This window comes from Eleginops maclovinus, chromosome 19 (assembly GCF_036324505.1).
Source record: "Eleginops maclovinus isolate JMC-PN-2008 ecotype Puerto Natales chromosome 19, JC_Emac_rtc_rv5, whole genome shotgun sequence".
Lineage (NCBI taxonomy): Eukaryota > Metazoa > Chordata > Actinopteri > Perciformes > Eleginopidae > Eleginops > Eleginops maclovinus.
Window position 1 is genome coordinate 11,800,220 of NC_086367.1, and position 20,456 is coordinate 11,820,675.

At 40.9% G+C, this 20,456-nt stretch overlaps 1 protein-coding gene across 1 annotated transcript in view; it reads right to left on the reverse strand.

The window, feature by feature from the left end:
- LOC134881692 (latent-transforming growth factor beta-binding protein 2-like) overlaps positions 1-9,392 on the reverse strand; it is a 78,469-nt gene extending 69,077 nt beyond the window's left edge. The window contains exons 1-2 of the mRNA XM_063909208.1: positions 8,612-9,392; positions 5,994-6,067 (exon numbers count right to left, since the gene is read on the reverse strand). Of these exons, the coding sequence (XP_063765278.1) occupies positions 5,994-6,067; positions 8,612-9,045 (508 nt within the window). The 5' untranslated portion in view covers positions 9,046-9,392. The remainder of the gene's footprint in view (positions 1-5,993; positions 6,068-8,611) is intronic.
- Between the last annotated feature and the right edge of the window lie 11,064 nt (positions 9,393-20,456).

The following is a 20,456-nucleotide window of genomic DNA, read 5'->3' on the forward strand; positions in this document are numbered from 1 at the left end:
GGATCACATCCCAACAACTTCCATATGGGTAGGAGAGTGCCATGATATATGTTCGACTACGGTCTGACTTAACAACACTGTGGCCTCAGCGAGCATGTGTGTGACTGAAGGAGAGGGGTGCTGGTTGTTAATGTTACTTTGTAACTGTCAATCAAGCCCATTCTTGCTTTTTAGGCTTTCTGCTTGGAGATAGGAGGGAGTAGTCTACCTTTTTAATCATGAAAATGTTTACCAAGAGAAACTAACAAAGTTTTATCAAAGAATATCTAGATCTTTACTTAGCCATGTGTGTTCTACTTCTTCATTACCATAATATAGCAGTATAACAAAAATGCACAATTAAATAAGAAATCAATTCAAAAGGAAGATATCTAGGTCCAGAGGCTGAATAGCACATCATTTCCACCCCGAATTCGTCTTTGTTAACTAGCAATTAGAAAAACATGTGGCGCAGGAGGCAAAAAACAGAACCCAATTGCAACCTTTAAGCAGACACACCAGCTGGAGTGGAGAAAGCAGCACTCCTGGTTTGTGGAGAAGAGCAAAGAACAAGTTGTCCAGCATGTTAATGTTGGGTTTTGTGCCGATGGGGTGTGTATTGATTACAGGATATGTCTAATGGGCCATAACTCTCTGCAGGTCTGCCAAGGGAGTGTCATGCCCCTTAACTGAGAACTGTGCAACCCCCACAAATCCACAAATGACATACAAAGCTGAGGAAGGCTCTGTGGCTGATGTGCAGCAGTCATTTCAAATGAAGTCACAACAAACACCAGTAGTTTAAAAACCTCCTCCTGTTTTTGTTAAACAGAGGACGCCACTCAGGAGGTTTGGTTCCCATTGGTGTAAGCTCTCTTTTTTCAAAGCTCTGGGAAAGGAGTGTTTCTTGTTTTTGGTGAGGAAGTGAAATGCCTCAATGCTGCAGAACGATGGCAAATGTATAATTTAAGTGAGATGTTCTTCATATAATTCATGATCATTAACATGCAAACTTTGAGGGAAACCAAAGCTGCCTATGACATTTGATGTAATACAAACTGCACATTTTCCAATGGATATTGACTCATGTTTACATCTACTCTAAACTAATGAAATTAGCCTTGCTGTAAAATGTTATCCTGGTGACTCAGTGGGTCATTGTGCACCCTACATCATGTGCTTCACTACAGCTTATTACATCTTGCTGAATGTCATGTACTATCCTAAGAAGTGTTAATGCCATAAAACAAAAACAGTACAGTTCATTAATTCAATTGTTATGCTTAATAAAATGTCTTTCCTACCATTATAAAACACATGACATGTGACGAGTAAATAAAAAGCAAATATCACAAAGCTATGTGTGTGCTTTTGCCTTCCAGGCAACCTTTTGAAGATCAAGTCTTAGTTTGAATGCAGAGGGCAAAGCTCACTGTAAGACTTAATTCAAATATATGTAGATATTCTATTGTGTAGCAGGGAGGTTTATAAAAAGCAAAGCGAGACGGCTTGTATCTATTAGGTGAAGATGGTGACCCTACATTTTTGGGTACTGTTTTGGAGGTCAGAAAGCATTTGCACGTGTTTGTCCTTGATTCTTTACCAGCTGCTTCACACATGTTGTAGCTAAAGAAGAGCATAGCTGTAAAAGGGATTCACACACAAACGCAACTGTGGATTTATATAGTTCTGCTATGAATTTTTGTAATATTTTTTTCACATAAAACCCACATTGTGATGGTTTTGATATATGTCATAGTGAACAGCTGCGTCGAGCTCTGAGACTTACATGCTCTCACAACACTGGAGGGCTTCAATCATACTTAAACTACACTGGGGACATGGTGGTAAATACAAAACATGCTACATACGATATATTTAGTTTGGAAAGAGATTGAAAGTTACCTTGTCATGAGAGAGATAAGCAAGAGAGAGAGAGAGAGAGAGAGAGAGACTTTCTGCATGAGGAGTTATTTTAGGGATAGGATGAGGCCCTGAGCGGCACAGCAGGCCAAGGAAAGCTGGAAGGCAATCAAAAAGAAACTCCTTTCTACCACGTTTCACTCTGTCAGTCAAAACTCCTTAAGAGACTGAAAACAACTTTATTCCTCCATGTGAATGATGCACCTTTCATCTGCACTCTCTGAGACAGAGGGGCTTAAATTAAACGACATCTGCTTTTTCTAGAGGGTCATGCTCCTACTGCTGGCAGCAAGTTGCCATGTGTATCGCATGCTTTCGCCAAAATATTGTGATGAATAGTGTGGTGAAATAAATTCTGCTAAAGCTGGCACTTTAGGGAGCATTATGAGCTCAGGTTAAATGTAAAGCCAGTTCCTGTCAGTGCTGCAGGGAGTCAGAAGGTCCCCAGTCTGTAAGTATTCTTTATTGTCCCGCACATTCACTGTGTGTGGCAGACTATGCCATTAATCCAATTACTAAAACAGCCATGTCAACTGGAGAAGCCAGAGCAACGCAACATAAATCTGATGTATAGTGACCCTGGCAGTATGAGCCACGCCAACACCTACTGTAGCATTCCTCTTCAGCTAGCCGTGTGTGGTTTTAGTGACATAACCATTGGATGGATTGCAGTGAAATTTGATACAGACATTCTTGTCCCCCTTGGAATGAATTTCAATTTGTTCAATACTTAGTTCACGACAAAATACCTGCAAAACTCATGCCACTCCTGGTGCTAATTTCCTCATCCTTTGGGTTATGTTTTCAGTTTGGTTTCTATGTTTCAGCAGAATAACAAAAAAAATACTGCCCAAATGTAATGAAACTTAGTGGAATGGTGCTGCACGGACCAAGGAAGAGCGGATCTTAATCACGGGGCAGATACACTAATTATTTTTCACATGGTGAACATTCCATCTGCTCAAAATAGATATTGACATTTAGCTTGAAGGGAAAGATGTGTCTAAAGTAAGGACAGCCTCATAGACCTTTGTTGTAAAACCAGGAGGTATTTGACTTGCCAAAGGGATCCGTTACCTCAGACTGTGCCTCCTGGTATCCTATCCAAGAATCCATTTACAGCTAGGTATGAGTGAAAGCCACATTGAAAAGGTGGAAAGATAAGACTGAAGCCTCTGAAAGCCGATACAAAAGAGAAGAGATAAAGCTCAACTCTATTCTCCGGTAACACTGGCTCTAAAAGGGCTTACTATAATTGATTTTTTCCAAGAAATGTGGTAAACCAAAATGTCAAAACAGTAATTCTTCACTGATTTACCACCTAATCCGGGGTTACTGTATTTACCCATAAACTTGCCATCAATTGAAACTTTCATCCTATTATCACAGCTAAGTAGCTTAGTATTTTGTAAACATATTTCTGTAGCGATTTCCTTATAAAATCTGATACACTTTTTATAGGACAACTTGCTCTTTTTTCTGTGTGCCGATTACTGTCACATACAGGATTCCCACGGCTTCCTAAAGAGGTATAAGATTAAACAAAATCCAGTTGAAGAATTTCTATTGGGATTTTGATCCTCACTGAAGACATTTTTTAGACGTTGAACGGACCATCTGCAGTGTTCAACACAAACATTTCCTCAGTTACAGTGTTGCAGCTGACAGACAGTCTTGTATTATAACTCATACAAGGCTACCGGTGGGCTGTGGCTGCGTGAGGATACAATATGGCCTCCCTCTGCTCTTCATCTAAGCAACAATACTTTTTTAGGAACAGATGTGAACCTGGGCTCAGCAGGCAATAAAGTATAAGCACATGACCCAAAAAACGAGAAGCTCCATTCATCTTGAGCTTCGATCCTGTCTTCAAGTTAACAAATGGAAGTAAAGCCAAGCTCACACTTGGCCAAAAAACCTCGCTCACACACACTCCTTGATTCTCAGCCACCATTAATAAAGACAATATTGGTTGGGTAAAACTTCTGTCCTAAAAATCTATGAAGTTCCATATTTACTTACAATCATCAAGTTAACTAAAAGAGAAATAAACATCGGCAGTCTAAATACAATGTTCTGTTTTTAATCGATCAAAGCTTTGTATCCAAAAACCCTGGCTATTTTGAGCACATGGAATGCACTTCAATACAAAAACAAGTCTGCTAACCATTCATCCTGAAGCCGAAAACGGAGACAGTCAGCACCAAACCTGCCAGGACATGGGCAGGACAGAGGCTTCAGAGAGCCAGACAACAATCTCCAACCAGACCCACAGAGAGTCAGACGTAGACGGTTTTATATCCACATTTCTAAAGAAATGTAAGCACACTCCCTGGACAACAAGTGATCCAATTCCTGTCATATATTTGCTATGAGCTCAACCCAATTGAACAAGGAGGTATTGTTTGGAAGCCATACGTGTAGACACCCAATCCAGCAAGCAGCTGACACTTTTAATATTAGACATGACTTCAATCCCTTCAGCGAGAATTTCCTAGACACAACTCAGCCAAGATATGTTTTTACTTATGCTTCCAGCCAACGTGTTTGTTCCTTTTACTTTCCCCCACTGTGAACATGTTTTCTCATGCTGCCATCGCCTAATAAAGCAGCCTGGGTCTCTGGTGGGGACGAAATAAAGATAGCCAGAACCTGTTTTCCTCCATGGAGGTCTTCTACGTGGGGGCTTCCATTCCCAGCTCCAGTCTGGGGCCTTTGTGTTGGCACCTTGCCGGCCGTGAGGCTTCACTCAGCTGATGATAGCATAGCCTCCAGTCAGACCTGGGTGAGGGCCAAGCTGTAAGAGGGTCCAGATGGTTGGACAGACCCCTGGCCTGCTTAAGATGCATTGCCTTGTTTAACACAGGTTTTAATTCGAGTAGCTGCAGCTCCATGTTAGATTTAATTTACACCTTGGTAAGTGTGCCTTTAGCTGGGACTTGAGAAAAAATGAGGAGGAGGCGCAGCTGGGGGGCTGGGGCCAATATGCTTGTTGTGTAATCAGCAGAAATGTATGTCAACTGTGTGTGTGTGTGTGTGTGTGTGTGTGTGTGTGTGTGTGTGTGTGTGTGTGTGTGTGTGTGTGTGTGTGTGTGTGTGTGTGTGTGTTGGGGGGGGATAATTAGCAAATAGAAACAGAGAACACAATAAACAAGTCAACGAGAGGTAGTCCTATAGCTGGCTAGCTGCTACATTGATAGATAGAGGCCAGCTGCGGTGTGGGTTTTACTTCACTCATAAAATGTAAAGATAACTCTCTCTAAAAAGACCACCAATTCCAACATGTTATTTCAGTCTGCAGCAACAATGGTGGTCATGAACATAACATTTAAACAAGACATGCAAAGAGTAAATTTAGTGCAAGCTGTAGCCATTCTGTGCTGGATTGGACCCCTTCCTCAGACCCCAAATCTGCAGGTTTTTTGTTTTCAGCAGTGATCCAAAAGAACAATCTACGCAATTTAGCAGGTTTTTTTTGCTTGTAATGTGATAGACAATATTGACTTAGGGTAACAAAGCAACATCTCTGGATACATTTAAAATATGTGGAAAACGTGCAGAATCATTGTGCAGGCACGGATTCTGTTATAACAATTTCGCTTTCAATAAGGGGTTGATTGTTCATTCTCTCGCAGTATCTTCTAGTCCACTTTTTAATTATCTGGCAGTTGGGATATCCAATACTGCTGAGGTCAAATAAAAGAAGAAGCAGTTCCACCCATAATTAAGGGCTTCTGTCATAAAGCGAGCCAAGTGCTGATGATGGTAATTTCCATGCGGGGATCTAACATGGCGGCAATAACACCCTAGAAAAAACTTTCATTGGGCTATTCCACTTGACAGGACAGTCATTAGTGGCCATTTACTATATTATGTTTTCATTCTGTGTGCATAAGATGAGAATTTTACTAGTTCGGAAAGCTCTAATATACATAATGTCAGTGGTCTTGTGTGTTGCTTCAAGACTTTACAACCATGTGTGACCTTAGCACGTAAATAATAAGACAGATATATGTCATAGCTGGATGAAAGAGTATACAGGAAAACTAGTTATTTAAATTGTAAATAAGACAATCAGGGTTTTTACTTACGTTTTATGCAGCGATTAGTTCCTGGTGCCAAAGCCCAGCCTGAGCAGCACTGCTGACCTCCACAGACATTAGGCCTGAAAGGAAGACAGACACAAAGAAGGTGAATTAAGACACTGACGGTACAGCTTTAAGCCTCCATTTATAACAAAGACATTTTAATAATCCATGGAGCAATAACCTCAAATCTTTGCACGACAAACTGATTTGGTTGCTAAGGCTGTTACTGTTACAGATCATTCTGTTGTGGCTTTCCTATTGATATGAACACTTTAGAGATTACACTATAATTGCATTGTATTTGATAAAAAAGTCACGAAACCCTATCCGAACGTGGATCCACAAGTCCCTCTGTAATGCACGAGTCGAGTGAAAACAAAAACAGAGTTATCCGAGCCTTGAAGGGATTATTAGAGACACACGGGACATGAAAAGAACCCTGCATCTTCTATAAATGAGCAAATGAGAGATGACAAGTTTTAAACAGTAAGAACTGCATTCTTTGCACTCTTTAATCCACACATTCAGCACGAGCCAATTTATTGCAGTGGAGATAGATAAAATAGCAGCAGACCGCAAGAGCAACTTGAAGGCAACAGTCACCGCGCTGGCAAGGACCTGTGCCCCATCATCCTTTCGCGAGATATTACAGTAAGTGGATGTCTGACTCATGGTTATTTGAGAAGATAACGGGAATTGACTCATTGACCTCAGTTGGATAGGGCTCATTAGATACTGCAAGTCTTACTAGGGCGTCACAGGGATAACATGCAGTTGTTTTGGGCCCTCTGGCAGGCTTAGCTTTGTCATAAATCAAACACATCAGGCCAGGCCCGTGCCAAAGACATCAGTCATCACATTCAAATTCCGTAAAGGGATATATGTATGTAATGGAGAACGTTATACAGCATAATTAGGATGATGCCCCTGGTTAAAATGAAGATAAAACCATGTTCACACATAGCTATGTTTTTATTTCAAACCATGAGGAACAGGGTATAATTTTACCACTGAGCTATCTCAATCAGTCCACAACTGACAAGTACACTGAAAACAGAAGAAGAGTCATACTGAGTCAACATGTATGTAAAGGAGAGCAAAGTAGACCCGGTGCTTCGAGTTCCTCCGGGTACAGTAAATGAGTGATCTGAGTGGGAATTCCGAGAGGAAATGTGTCATGAAAACACTTTCTGTTACAAGTGGCGGCTGGCGGGTGATTCATCTTAAGCTAATGAATCAAAGTGTCACCATTCAGACTACTATAAGGTAATGTTCCCTGGGAGTTATGTAATACCATCTTCGGATCATTTTTTGGCAATGTCAAGCATGGTAATAAAGCATGTCTGATTGAACACTAAAGGCAGCAATTTTCTTTATGCATAGCTTTAAATTGACAGCAACTTAACTCAACCATGCATGAGAACAACTGATGGCTGACGGATAGGATAAGAAATGTTATTTTGAAGGTGTGAAGGATCAGGGCATATTGATAGTGCACAATATAACTGCAGTTATTTTGTGGACACAGTCAATTAAAATACAAGTACTGGAAACATTACCAATGTTATCAATGTTTAGGCTTAAGGCAGGTGAGTGGGCAGGTGAGTGCACTTTATATGTGTGTATGCCTACAGACGGCTCACCACTTGCCTAAATCACAATACTTTGCATTAATTGGCCTTATAAATAATCCATTTCCATTTCATGACACACAAAACAGATATTTTGTTTGTTTTTCAGTGTCTGCAACCCAAGGTGAGCCTTTCAAATCCCCCTCTGATTATTATGTAAATGCTTTTCCCTCTGGTGTGTATCAAGCTTTGTCCCTATGGAACAAAAAGGACTGGATACATGAAGGTTCATTTAACAAAAAGAAAAGAGCTTTAATTTGGAAACAACCCATCGACCGTCGTGAGTTTAACAAAGACAAAAAAAGAAAAATAGGGATTTGCAGCTTTGACAGAGGGCCATCTGAGAAACAGGTGTTTCTGATCACTAAGCAAATTTGCAAATGTTCACCAGCCAAGACTCCAGTTGAACCGATACAATACTTAGCCAAAGGCGAGAGAATAAAACGGGGTGCACACATTGAAGTAGTCTGCAGCCATTCTCCTACTTTGATTTAAATATGCTGTAATGTGTAGTAATGAGAGGAAATGGTGATAATGCAGTGTTGCATTAGTCTCAAAATAGATCATATATTCATATACATTTGCTGCTCATTATAAACCGACACTATCAGCCCACTAATCAGCACAGTGTTTAACCTCAGCTATTATTACATGTCCTGCCATGACCCTAATAACTAAACACACACATTACAGTCATTTATATACAGCTTCACCTAATGCATTCCATCCACACGGCTTTGTATTGACAACTTTGTAGCCATTTTCTGCGGGTCATACGTTACATAATTACTTGGATTGCATTACAGGAAGAGATATTCTGCTGTAGTGGGCCACAACCACTTTAAATTAAACCACATGGACTCAGTAAAATAGGTCACACAGATTCCTGAAAAACTACTATACAGTGGAAGTGAATGGCTAAAACAGCTTGATAAAGCAATGTCAAACATTGTTATAGTAGACTGTAGAGCATTTGGCTTCTCTTCTTACCCAACAAGTCTCCTTGTGCTGGCAGAGCCAGGCTTGCTGCTCTGCCTGCGGTTCACTCCGCTTCTGTGCTGATGGCTGCCCGGGTGTCTGGCGGTGCGCAGCGCACCATCCCGAGGCGCAGTGACCGGGTCTTCCCGGGAGACGCCTGCAGCATGAGCCGGTCCTGCTTTGGATGTGCCCCTGGGCAGTCGGACAAGAGACTTTGACTGGCTGGTCCCAGGAGAACTTTCACTGGATGGTTCAGAGGATGCATCTTCTTCTGGTTCCCTTGGCGAGTGACCTTGACTCCTCACCCGGGATTGCTGCTGGTTCAACACCGCCCGGGCTGCCCCTGTACCCTCTTTCCTCCCACCTGTTGTGTCCTTGTGACTGTCGATAATTTGCACCAGCGTAACTGTCAAAAGCATCAAAACAACAAATCCTGCACGGTCCATTTTGAGCACCCAAAGTTTTTGAAAGCACCGCGTAAAAAGGCAGATCGCGTTACAGCTTTATGGAGAGCCACTAAATGTAAGCAAATAAAAATAAAAGCCCGCGATTAAACTACACGAATTCAGCAAGACGACATCCTCTCCCAGGGATGAAAAAAGCCTGGATACTTCTTCATAATGCCCAGGTAAGACTTTGCGCAGAATGTCTTCAGGTTGTCAAATCAGCACCTAACTAAAGTCCAAAGTGAGAAACTCTAAGCTTCTCTCCTTCCAGCAGTGAGAAACTGTTATTTTAGGCAAACATTATTCCATCTGTTTTAGTTTATGTTAAACAAGAGAAAGAGGCGCAAAAGAGAGCAGCGTGCTGGCTCCAGGGCTGCTGAAGTTGTACTCCAAGTGAGAGAGTTTGAATCGTGCTCCCATGAATATCACCACCTCCTTGGATCTGAAGTCACCGGGAATTTTTGTGGGGATTGCATGCGCTTTGCAAGAAGAAACTCCCCCTTGTCGGCTGTATTGTTGCTTCACTCACTGCACCGCTCGGTCCATGTGCCCACACGCACTTTCTTTGCCAAGTTACATCATGTTACTGAGCGTCTTTTTCTGTGATTCCTTTGAACAACACTTTTTGGGAATTACCGTGAATGCAGCATACGTTAATCGTTACCTTCCATTTAAATCTAAATTGGCAGGCTACTACAATATCATAAAACTTCAGAAACCAGATGTTTTTTTTCTGAAGATTCCACAACACTGATTGCTGGATTATTTGAGTTAACGCATTCTCTTTTATAATGGCTTGAATTGATTGAGTGTAGACTAATTGTGTTAATTTCTCACATTGCCACAACACATTGTGAAGCACAGTTCAATTAATGATGTGGTTCATCTTTTATAGATTAAATCTTATTCTGGCCATTTCCAAGTTTACAGACATGCTTTGATCCAGCAGTAGAATCTATGGGAAATCTCAAACTCAATCTGAAATCTTGGAAAACAGGTTATGTAACAGATCCCATTCATCTCCCCCTCTCATCCATGCTGCATCATCACTTTCCCTACAATTGTCTGGAAACAACACATTTCTCTTTCTCCCATTAGATGTTAAACAAACCAAAGAGTTGGCTCGCTCCTCTCATTCAACCCGCAAGATGCACGCCTGTCTCTCTCATGAGTGGTCCCTGAGCACCATTACCACACACTGCACTGCCATCCAAAACAAACAGCAGCGGTAAGAAAGACTGGTAGTCTGCTCATTCATTCTCCTTTCCTCTATAGCTGAGATTGGAACCTCTTAGTTTTACCACTGAAACTTTGAAAAAGGTATTGTATACTTAGAAGAGACTGTCTCCTTTCCTGTCGGATCACCAAGGAAACATCATGTCTGTGTGAATACTTGGGCTGAGCGCCACAGCTGATTACAGCTCATCTTGCAGCCCATGAGAAATCAAATTAGAGGAGGCTGCATTTGTCTTGTGACCAAAGTCTTACTCCACCCCCTGTCATGTTTCTTTGCTGGTGTTGATGGCCCCATAGAAAAGATCATGGGCTGTTGACCCCAGCATCCTAGAAGGTGAAATGCACGAATCTGTGTGGTGCTATCAGCTCAGTGACATGTGTGAGTGAGCAGCTGGCTGCAGACCAACTGTTTTAGCAGTGCTAAAGCCTCAGTCAGCATCTTAATCCATTTCTGTATCCTGTTGTAAGTGGTTATTAAGCTTTTGGGGCAGATGCAAGGGTGTAGCCTGGCAAATCAACTAGATATTGGTGCAATAATATCTTTACAAGAACAGGAACATCTCTATGTGTAAGTAAAATAAAGGGATAAAAATGATAAACACGCCTCTTAAACAGTCTAAACAAAAACATAATATTACAACCTTCAGGAAAGAAGCTGGACTGTTGTATTAGACTGTTTTAGCTTTGTATTTCAGCCATTTTTATTCATTACTTTTAGCTAATGTTAGCTGCTCCACTGCTATAATACTTTTGGCAAGCTGATTATTTGAACATTTCTTTTAGCTATAGCTATGTCAACCATTTATCAAGTTGCCTACGTTCAGGTACTTTAACACAATGTGTTACTTTAGCTTACTAGTTTAACTGTTAATTCATAACAAAGCTAGCCTATATTTTGCTATTAATTATAGCTAACATCATCACTGTATAGGCCGGGGTGCACCCTCCATTCCGACAATACCCAGGCGCGTCGGGGCATCGTCTTTCTTTCATTTTTGTTCGTGTGTCTTTTTAACATATACTTATAGCCTATTGTTGTAATGGATGCACTGACTGGTTGGCACTCAATTTCATTGTTGTCCAATCGCCCTGCATCCGATCTGCAAGGGAGTCGCTCAAAGAAAGTTAAAGCCATGCAAGCCATCGAGGCTGCTCCCAATTCTGCGGAGCTGCAGACCGGAGCTGATGGGATGACGATGGAGAGACTTGAAGGAGCAGTGGCGGTTGATTCGGGAGGGCTATCAGAAGCGTCCATGAGGGAGGAGGGGGGCCCTGCGTGTCTGACAGTGTCAACTACCGCTCCGAATGCTTCCACTTAAGTGGAGCTATGCAGGCCCAACGCACCATGTCGGAATGTTTGAAAATAAAGTAAAGTGCCACTACTCCGACAATGGAAAACATGTTGTCGGAGTAGTGGCACATTTTTTTAAAAATGGAAATGCCGCTACTCCGACAATTAGAGGTCAATGTCTGAGTAGAGGTATGTCGGAATAGCAGCATGTAACCGTATAGGTCCATGTCCTTTAGTTAGCGAACTATTTCAACTGTTAAACCTTAGCATAATTAAAGCTAGCAGACTATTTCAACTAGTTATACATTAGGGTAGTTTACATATCTATCTCAGCTATTTATTAAAATAGTGTACATTGATTTTTAACCTATTGATACGTTACTGTTAGCTAACGTGTAGCCTCAGAACCTTCTGCTAACTTACTATTAAGTTTTCACACCTTAAAAATCAACACAGCTCATGTGTTAAAAAACAATCTGTTTATTTCCATTCATTATTTTGAGTTGTCTGTTGGTTTCCTGTTTTACTTTGAAAGGTGTTCACCCCCTGCCTTTGTGTTTTCCCCTCCTCAGCTGTGTTTTGATTGGTCTTGTTTGTATTTAAGTTTTAGTTTTCTGATGGTGTTTGTGGGTTCTTTTTGCGTTTCTTTGGACCAAAGAGGTCTTATTTGTATGGCTATTATCAAATAACCTTGAATAAGGTAATTTTCGGTTTACACTTTTGTCTGTCTGCATTTGGGTCCATCCTGCACTGTTCATTCCTAACAATTTTTAAGTATATGTTGATTTTGACTTGAATTGCAGTGTGCTGGGAATATCAACTGAAGAGTATGCACAGTTTTTCTGCGTGGTAAAGCAACGGTAGTGGATGTAGTTCGGTAGAAATAAGATAGTTACTAAAACATCACAACAAAGTCTGTGGATTATCTTCAAGCGTGTAATTTTTTCTGGAAAGACATATTGCTAGTTTTTTAAAATATGTTTTTGGGTACCGTAAACTGTGTGCCATGTTGTATTCATGAAACGGCAGACATCTCTTCAGCTGATCTCCAAAATTGGCGGACTCAAACCAATACTAGCTGGAATGATACAGTCCTACTGTCAGGGTTTGGGGAAACAGGACCCAAGTGCATTAAAATGAACGGGAGGCAGGTATGGGTCCAAACAAAAGGTGAGCTTCATTTAAATTAAAGCTGCACGTTCAACCAAAAATAACCACACCAACACTAACCAGGGGATACAGGGACACTGGGAACAGGAGCAGACGGACGGGCAGGAACAGGCAGGTAACATGTACAACATCAGGTAGGAAACGACGAAGACTGAACAAGACACAAAAGGGGAACCAAGACTAAATACACAAGGCTAATCAGCAAACAACACACAGCTGGAGAGGGGAGGAGAAACACAGGGGCCACAGGTGAACACAATGACACAATCAGGGGAAGGAGGGAAACTAAAGACAGGGAGTGAAACTTATCCTGACACAAGAGGGGAAAACCTTTCAAAATAAAACACACAAAACAAAGACATGACAGACACGAAACCAGGATCATGACACCTACACTAGAGGTGTGCATTTAAGTTTGTGAAAACTAGTGAGTGATCAGAGGTCTAAACCAGCGAGTTCTATTAGAGAATAAACAGTTAAAGGTATTCAAAATAAGAAACAGTAATTTAACGTATAGGTTCTCATTGGATTTGTGGGCGAACTATAAACTGTAGATATAGGTTTTTAAATCATGTCTTAACTTTCTTAATTAATTGGGCTACTCATCCGTCACGTACCCTCTGGTAACTGCAGAAATACCCCATGGGGCACAAGTACCCTTTGGTGGGGAATCACTGAAGGTCTGTAAAGCAGCTATCCATGTTATGAAAGTGGGCCTTAACGTGGCCCAATTTGATACAATTTGCAGCATCTGGAGGAACTCTAGAATAAATACCAAGAGGATGTCTCTGGCTATAACCGACACTTCTACACAAAGAGTCCTTTGAAAACTCTGGCATGACAACCAAGCCACTCCTATCATCCTTCAAATGCAGAGCAGAAATATAACTGCATTACACTGCATAGTTTCATACAAAGCAGGGTCATAGTAACAATAACAACATCGAAGCCTTCTAATTACACTGACGCAAACAACCTGCATGCATGTTTAATGAAGAGAACTCATGGTGGATTTGATTTGTCTCCATGCTTGTAATTGCTCCATTTCCTAGATGGTTTTCCATGCTAGGTAAATGTTTTGAAGATACTGAACACACACTCACTTCTAATGAATTCTACCATTGGAAACAAACTCTACATGCTTACCTGTCAGTGTGAACATCCCAAGAGAGACACATTTGCATTCATTTAGTTGAAAGTGACTGCATAGTCTCTGTTTAGCGAGTGAAGGGTCACAGTTCAAGTGTACCCATTAGGAAGCCAAACAGTATCATTACACTCAGAATGTAGGGCTCATTAAAAGCAAGTATCAACGGAGTATTCTTAGCCTCGCCTCCAGAATTTTAAGTGATCTATGTGAATCGGTCTCTGTAATGACTTTCAATGGCGAGCACCAACAAGGAACGTCAATCTCTCTTAGCTACCTTTTGCCATTTGTATCAAAGCCCTTAGCACTCCTTCCTCATTGCCCGGCAGCTAACATAATACTGACATTGTTCAGACTGGGCAGCAGTGAGGACCTGTGGGAAAACGTGAACAAGAAAGGTTCATTTGGCAGAAAACCACTCTGTAAAAGCTGAAATAATGTGCTTTATTAATGTGGTTGTTTTTCATTGAACATGACAGATTTTCTTTAGAAGGGATATTACAGAAAACATCAATTGCGTTTCATAGAATATTGAACAGTGTACATAAAACAGGCGTTCACGCAACCAAAGGAAACAGTTGAAGATATACAGGATAAAAGTATTGCGCTTAGGCCAAGGACTACAGGGTCTTTCCCAGCTTGTATGAATGAAGGGCTGTCAGCTGGGTAATGGAATTAGGTCACATGGGCGTTATTTAAGACCGGCACTTCCACTTTGCCTTTCATGATATGCTTCATACATTTCTTTTTTACATGGGTGTTGTGATGAGTGCTGGTTGAAAAAAAGAGGGCTTCAGCCAAACTGTACATGCAAGCATTGATCGTCTTTGTTATTACAGTACATTACTGGACAAAAAAGTGGAACGTATATTAACTCCAACAATATGTGTTCAAAAAGGGGATCCATCCAGAAACATGTTCAAGTCAGATATATTTTAGCCCCCTTGGCTATGTTTCTTCATATTATAGCGCTGGGATTACATCCGCCCTGCTTTATTTCATGGCTGAGTGAGCGGCTCACTCATTTATGGGTGTGAGTAGTTAATTTAACAAAGGCTTTAAGCTGCCCGGGATGTCAGCACTAAAGGAAATTAGCAAGAAAACTAAGAAATATTAGATGAAGTACTTTCCTTTTTACAAATTGCCCTTTCGCCCCCTCTGAAAAGCCTCAGTAAAGAACAAGCGGTTTTGGCTTCTGTACAAAGATCTTTTTACATCATACATTACTGTAATATGTCATATAAATGGAATATAGATGGACTCCTAGCACGAGTATGTGATTTTATCAGCATGGCTCCGAGAGGTTTAAGAAGTAGAAAGGACAGTTCTCTGCCTGATTTGATGGGGGTAAATTGTCTTGTCTTGTTCCTGATGTTTTGGGTTAGTCAGCAGGGGCTCGTAGGACAGATTGTTTATTCTGCTGGTGCAAGAAACAAGGCAACTTTACTTATCCATTGGCAAATGAACCCCCGTGGAGCTGGTTCTGTAAATAGCTCTGCTCCCTGAATATTTGAACAGACAGTGGTTCCCAAGACAGGAATTTAGGGAATATAGACACAAAGGCAGATGCTACCCTCCTGCTTCCATCTAGGGACTAGAAATGTAAAAAGTAAACCATCTGTGTTATTTGAAATATGATCCGAGAAGCGGAATGGCATTATTTCTTTCCCCCGTTAACTAAAAGGGAAAGTTGTTGTATCAAGTCCTGTGTATTTTTATTTTTATTTATAGTTCTAATTTATCACTTTACCATGTGTTTGTCTATGGCAGCCTTTGTGGGATTTTGAAATACGCATCAACTAATATTTTCAACTCTGGTCGGTTTGAAAATCTACGGCTCAATTCTGCAAAAAGATTTTTAAATCCATCACATCAGCCTCAAATGTTGTGGTGCAGTACTTCTGTCTCTTGAAGTTTGATTTAAAAATCTTTCCAATGAACAATGCACAGGATGATGTCACACTACAGCATGATAAATGCCCCTACAGTGGATCCAAGGGGTGGATCATGCTGGCAGCTCATTAGGTCAAATTATAACTTGCCATAACTTCCCAGAAAACATTTCTCAAAGTTGTAGCCCTTTAAGTCGTTAGACAGATCCATGAAATCCATGAAATCAATCACAACATAAATCAACACTGGTGTCAAAATAAGTGCGGGATGGAGATTGTACGCTTTCTTGTATGTTCTGAGTATGTACATGGCATGTTTTCTTTGACTCTTTGAAGAATTGACAAAAGAAAAAGCAGAGGGAGGGGTTAACGAGTGCAATAGATCATCCTGGCTTTTCAACTGGAGCTTTCTTCTCCTCCTCCTTTTTCTCTCCCCTCCCTTTCAATTTTCCTGGCCCCTTACCCTCAATTCAGTGTGCCTCTCTAGCCATTGGCCAAGGGCCTTGTGGGCTCCTGGTCCTCCTGGCAGTGACCTGGCCACAAGGCTTGCTGGACCAACTTAACTGCTATTTATCATGAAGGGGTGATAGATGGCAAACGCCTTGCAGCTTCATCCCCGCTAATGTTGTCTCCACCAACCGACCATGGAAAATCAAGGTCAAGCATTTTCCACATTAGCAGCTTTACCAGGAGGATAGAAACGGATATCTACTCCAATTACCCAACATCCCCCCATCCACCACAAGAAAAAAACGTCTCCACACACTTATCTCCCCAAAAGTACTAACTGATGGCTCTATTCAACACAGTTTCATAAGAGACATGTTAATGAATGATGCAGAGGTAATATTAGATGGGATATTTTAGAAACTAGGGGCAAAGGTGAGACAGGAGCCTCTGAGTTAATGCCAACTGTCTGGCACCAAACTGCCAATGACTTTCCCTATAACCCGCTGTGTGCAATTTACAGGCATGCAACTTGTGCAGCAAAGAGCAATAGGATTTACTGAAGCCTCTCTCGTCATAATGTAAAACAAATTCCCAGTTGTTGTTTTTTTAACCAGGTTAAGAGGCCATATTAGCTCTATTTCCTTGTTTTATATCTTATTTAATGAGTGTCATGCAGGTCTTATAAAAGTGCTTTTATTCTTGAACCAGGACCTGTACAAATACTGCTCACACTTGCAAGGAAAATGATGTATAAGTGCTTAATATACTACAGAGGGTCACTCCTTTATTTTCAAGCAATAACTAACAACAAATAGCATGTAATGTTGATCTTGTAAAAGTAAAATATATTTTAGTCATGACCCGAAGCACTGGCAATTACATTTGAATATTTTTGTCTGTTTTAATTCATTCCTGGAAACGATATGAGAGTCTCTCAAACAGCGTTGTAGCACACTGAAAATCACCCCTCCAGCCCACTCAACAGTCCAAACACTCGCAGGATAAAGTAAAGATTTACTAAGATTTACAGTTGTTTTGGTATTAGACTGCAGCCTGTTGAGTAATAAATGTTAAGGTCTGTTTACCTTTGCGGCCTGGGAATGGATGATGCACAAGCCCCATTTGCTTGACTCATTGATGACACGTGCCTTAATGCACATCAATTTGGTATGGTGCTAGTTGTGTTTTCAAGCAGTGTTCCTCTTCCTATAAGTAGCATTCATTTAACATTCATGTTTAATAGCTGCTGGTCTTGCTAGACGGGCATCATGCTTGGTTAGTTGTGAGCTGAGAATCACGTGTTCACTTCAGCAACAGTTAGATGAATGAAACATCTTCTTTACTTGCCCCCAATTAACAGTGAAGGTCGAGCACCAGAGAGTTATGATGCGATTTAACCCCCTGCATGAGGTCAATTTGACCTGAATAGCTTCCTATTAAGCATGATAAATTTGTTATTTTTCAAGCCATTAAACCTTTTTCCCACAGTCCATTTAGTCAGAACAAACCGTTGGCCTGCCATTACATACGTTCTGCTGACCACAAGCGAGCTTTAAGGAGTTAGGGTATGACACAACAATTAGCACAGATGACTTCAAAGTGTTTTCTGCCACAGGCTTTCGCTAATTATCAGTCACCAGTGTTGGGTGGGGATCCCTCCAGCGCAAGGGTCAATAGGGTAACACCAACAGCAGCACATAACAAAGAACAAACTTCAGTCCAGTTGCTACAAGGGCCATCAATGAAACCTTGTTATGACCATGGGATCCATGGGACAGGACTGCGGGAAATAATAGGCGTGTGAGGTTCAGGGAGGACGCTTCTCTAACTGCGCTGACCTATCTGCAAGAGCCCCCCGGGCAGACAGACACCAAGGCCTCCGACAGATGTTCAGGGAAAATTGCTCCATTCATCATGGCACTTTTGTGGAATCTCTTTGAACTGCTTTTACATAATAGTTCAAAGCAATATATAGATTCAACAGTCATAGATAAATATATGTATGGATGGATGTCCATATTATTCAAAATTGGAATTCCATGACTGTTAAGTAGGCCCTAGTTCCTAAATGTCTACCATCACTGCCCTGCTCATGAATCACACCCTTGAGGGAGCTGTTAGACTGGATGTGTTATTGTGCAACACTGCATAAAAGCCTACACCACAGTAAAGTGTGTCCAGTGCACACACACATTTAAATGAGCATGTCCACAATAGAGTGTGAAGTCATGGTAATACGGTGTCTCAGTCAGCCCATATGGAACTTCCTTTTCCTCCCACTCTCTCATGCCGCAGCAGTGGGGTTTATATTACTCAAGGCAAAAATGACAAGATGACAACGCCAAAAGTATAAACAAAAAACAGAGCAGAGCCAATAAAACTGATCTCTCCATCAGCTCACAAAAATGCATTTCCGCAACAGAACAAGAAGAAGAATATCTTCTGTGGACTGTCTTTTGTTAACATTCCAGTTCAGTGTAATGTAAAAGTGTTTATACGACTCTACCCCGGCCTGCCGGTACAGTTAAGTTTTATACTCAAGCGCTCCGTAGGGAGCAGGAAGAGAGGCCCCGTGTGTCCAGAGCCCCGTCTCCTGAGCAGCACTAAGCACTCAGCAGGCTTCAAGGGCGAATGTTCATTAGGGAGCCAAGTTTTAATAAGCCCGCAGACAGACATGCTGCTAAACAGCCTCAAGTGCCAGAAGAGGTGAGTTTACTTATCCTCGTGATTTCACATGGCATCATGAGCAACGCATCCAGGTAGATGAACCAATGGTCGACCACTAAACAGCATGTACCAGGGAGAGACCTACCATATGTGAAATACATTTAGTTTGTGGAATTGGTGTTGGATGGATTGAATTGCGACCTTTAGGTCAAGCACTCTATGTTAAATTGACTAAAAGAAATGTAATTTTCCTTAAAATACGATCATTTTGAGTCTCTTGTGTGGTAGTTTAACATTTTTTCATCTGGAAATGCTGAACATGAGCGTGGCATCAATCTTTTCATTTCACTCTTGGCAAGAAGGAGAAAAGCATATTTCCAGAATGATTATTATATCATTACAAACTATTATATTATTATATAGCTGTCAAATCGATGTAGTGGAGGAAAAAGTAGGCTACAGGTAACTTATAATCGAGGGAAACAGGTTTAAAATATCTTTAAGTTGTACATAATTATGGTATTCGAATATATGTACATTCCACTACTGCTTTTTCTATTCAAACAGATAATGATAAGGGTTTCCACAATGGGAGCTTTGGTTTATTCTGTATGACAAATGTTAGGAGGAAAGATACGAGAAATATATAATGTAATGAAAAATGAAAACTCAAGAGCATATCAAGGTTGTACTCTGTCACTCTGTCATTATGGAGGGAATTGAGTATGATAACTTACCGAGGGTTGTTCCTGTAATCTCAAAGTGCTCTCCAATGCAGAACGAGTAACCAGTCTTGGCACAGTCCAGACCCCTGTTTATCTAAGCAAGAGGTAAATGACCAAATGAATAAAAACAGTATGACAGCTGACTACAAAAATACACGATGACTGACATTACAATTATCGAGGTCTGTTAACAAACGATAACGTCATAAAATTGTCCTTCAACTGTTTCTACTTTACTGCGTTGGCCTCAAGATAAGATAACCCAGTAAGGAATCAATCACAGTGCTTGTATATTAAGACTGCGTGGGATGTTTGGATGGCAAAATTTGGATTACAATCTTGCACATTTTGTTCTGAACCAGTTTTTTTTGTGTTTGGATATTGTCTTAAGGGCTGCAGGGGATTTAATAATAGGCAAATGGAGATTGGAATGGTGTTATTGATACTAATAAACAACTGAGACTTTGTTTGTCGATTGATCCAGAATACTTTCAGCCTCTGTCTGAAATATACAGATTATGTTGTGTTCTAACAGAACAACAAAGTTAGATGATTTTATTCATAAAAGACCTGTCTAATATTAGAGGGTCTGATGGTGGAATTTCTTGTACTACTACTGTTTCCCGTCACCCTATTGTTTAGATCTCAGCAATTGACCGTGTGTGATGAGAGGTTTGGTAATCATAGGCTGTTTTTTTTTTAGATTACTTGCAGAGGGCCCAACCATCTGTCCACCATTTAGCTTAAAGAATGATTCCCTGTTTGAAGCAAGAGTCAGATCCACTTATTAGATCACTGCGTCATCCCATAAGATGATGGATAGTGTTGTGTGG